Here is a 2,577-nt window from a genome sequence, read left to right as displayed (position 1 = left end):
GAGCGGCTGGGCCCGTGAGCCATGGCCGCTGAGCCTGCGCGTCTGGAGCCTGTGCTCCGCAACGGGAGAGGCCACAGCAGTGAGAGGCCCGCGTACCGGAAAAAAAAAAAAAAAAAAAAAAAAAAAAATTCTTCACAATGATTAGTGTTGGGAATAACAGCACTTTGCCATCTCTACTGAAAAAGCTCAAATACCTTTGCAATTAACAATTAATGACACATCAATATTCCTCAGAGGCTAGGCATTACATTTACAGTCTGTTTTATGGTTATTTTATAGCTGTTATTAGTAATGCAAATAAGAACAATTTGATGCACCATACAATATGTCATGAAGGGACCAAAATTAGACGTGGTCATTGTTCAAAGGTTAAAAATAGAAACTAAATTTCTAACTAATAAGTATTCCATTATTAATAACATAACAATACTTCAAATTTATAGAGCATTTTATGTTTAAAAGTCAGTCACGTGTAGTGAATAGAGCACATGGAATCTGCAGTCAGACCTGAATTCCAATTGTTTTCAGTTCTAACACTGTTCTGAGTACAATTTTTACCTGTTTAATTTTATTTGGAATAAGATATAGATTCATATTGATGAAATAAAATTCATATCTTAACGGCAAGACAAGAAAATTTAAACATAAGTTTTTGTTTTGTTTTGTTTGCGGTACGAACGGCAAGACAAGAAAATTTAAACATAAGTCCCGTTGCGGAGCGCAGGCTCAACGGCCATGGCTCACGGGCCTAGCCGCTCCGCGGCATGTGGCATCTTCCCAGACTGGAGCACGAACCCGTGTCCCCTGCATCGGCAGGTAGACTCTCAACCACTGCGCCACCAGGGAAGCCCTAAACTTAAGTTTTTTTCTCTGCCCATTTGGTCCTCCTCCCTCCGGTTAATGTATGTTGTCCATCTGCATTAACCAGACCTCCTTAGGAAATAACATTTTTTCTTAATCTCATAAAGGGTCACAACTCCTTAGGAGACAACCATCCTTCTTAATCTGGATTTTGCAAACTGTCTATAATAATACGTCATTTGACAAATAACCCTTTCGTCTCAAAAACTTATATATAACTGTGCCTTTGTCCTCGAACAGGTGGAAGTCTGCAGAGCTTTCTGAAAGAGTGTCTCCCAGGTTATAACCCTCATGTTGGCTCAAATAAAATTTTCCATTTCTTTCTTACATCAACTACTGATTAATTTTTCATCAACAATGTGGCAGACACTCAAAATTTACAAAGACTTACAGAGGGGAAAAAAAAACTCTTCCCAACTCAGTCCTTCTAGCAACCTGCCTTCTTTCCTTGGAGGTAAGGCAGCATTAACTCTTGATAGCTTTCCAGGGATACTTTATGCGTATGAAGTACAAGCAAATACAATAGCACATGTAAGTTTACACCACTTTATACAAATGTTAACATTCTACACACATAGGATGTTTGCTACAGTTTCCTCTCCTGTAAAAGGGCGTGGAGAGGATTACATCACAGAATTAGGAAAATTCCTAACCGTAGTGCCTGGCACGGAGTTTGCACTCAAAATCACAGCTTCCCTTTCCTTACTCTTAATAAGCCTACGAGGTAAGGGGTGTTTAGGGTGCCTCAGAATCACGCAGTGCTTGTTAATCACAGATTGTCCCGCGGCCCCTCAGGGTTTCCAATTTAGCAGGTCTGGCGTTGGCCCCGCTATTTGCATTTCCAACCAGCCCCCAGTTGCTGCAGGTGCTGCTGATCAGAGTCATCTGACCACCTCAAGGCTTAAATGGGAACTTAAATGCCCCAGATTCTAACGCAGGTTCTGCCTCTGGACCAAATTATTCACTGGGCTTCGGTTTTGTTTTTTTTTTAATAAACAAAACAACGCCCCTCTCAAAGGCTGTTGAACATTTTAAATAAGACACAACATACGCAGGGGCCTTTCTCATGGCAAACGCTCAAGAACTGAAATGTGAAAGGAACGTGTATAAGCTGGTAAGGCGGCGATCTCCCGGAACACAGGAATCGTGGCCCTTGGCTGCACTCCGACCCCGTACGTCGTTCCCCACCCCCTGCCCGGAAACGGACGGGGCCATGCACGCGCTCGGGGCCAGGGACCCAGCTGGGATTCGGTCTGCGGGTGGAGGGCAGAAGCCACATCTGAAAAATGAGGTCGGGGGCTCCTGTTTTAAAGTCCTGAAACACCGAGTGCCGCGTGCCGAAAATTCCTGGATGCAGTTGCATGGGGCTTACAGTTTAAACTGCGTGTAAAGATGCCGGTAACCCTCATTTAACCCCTGTGGAAACGTCCACGCCCAGGGCTGGGTGCACGGACGCCCCGCCCCTGGGCGCGCCCCGCCCCTGGAGCACGCCGCTGCGCTCGGCCCAGGGACTCGCAGCGGGGCGCGGACGTGCGGCTGGCGGGTAACGAAATGGCGAGGGCTGGGCGGGGCGGAGTGCGGCCGGCCGCCAGGGGGCAGCCGCGCGTCTGCGGGCCGCGGCCGGCTGGAACCGGTCTGGCCGGAAGTTGGGGCGGTGCCTCGGCTTCCGCTGCTACGCGCCACGTGGCCGGCCGGGAGGGCCGGGAGGAAACAACA

General features: G+C 47.5%; 1 protein-coding gene across 2 annotated transcripts in view; it reads right to left on the bottom strand.

Moving 5' to 3' along the window:
• LOC114485495 (uncharacterized) overlaps nt 1-2,284 on the bottom strand; it is a 13,530-nt gene extending 11,246 nt beyond the window's left edge. For both annotated transcript variants that reach the window (XM_028487015.1, XM_028487014.1), the window contains exon 1: nt 1,913-2,284. In XM_028487015.1, the coding sequence (XP_028342816.1) occupies nt 1,913-2,224 (312 nt within the window). In that variant the 5' untranslated portion in view covers nt 2,225-2,284. The remainder of the gene's footprint in view (nt 1-1,912) is intronic.
• Nucleotides 2,285-2,577: the final 293 nt, after the last annotated feature.

Source organism: Physeter macrocephalus, unplaced genomic scaffold (genome assembly GCF_002837175.3).
Source record: "Physeter macrocephalus isolate SW-GA unplaced genomic scaffold, ASM283717v5 random_1665, whole genome shotgun sequence".
Classification (NCBI taxonomy): domain Eukaryota; kingdom Metazoa; phylum Chordata; class Mammalia; order Artiodactyla; family Physeteridae; genus Physeter; species Physeter macrocephalus.
Note: the sequence above shows the minus strand (reverse complement) of the source record. Positions and strands in the feature narration are given on the sequence as shown.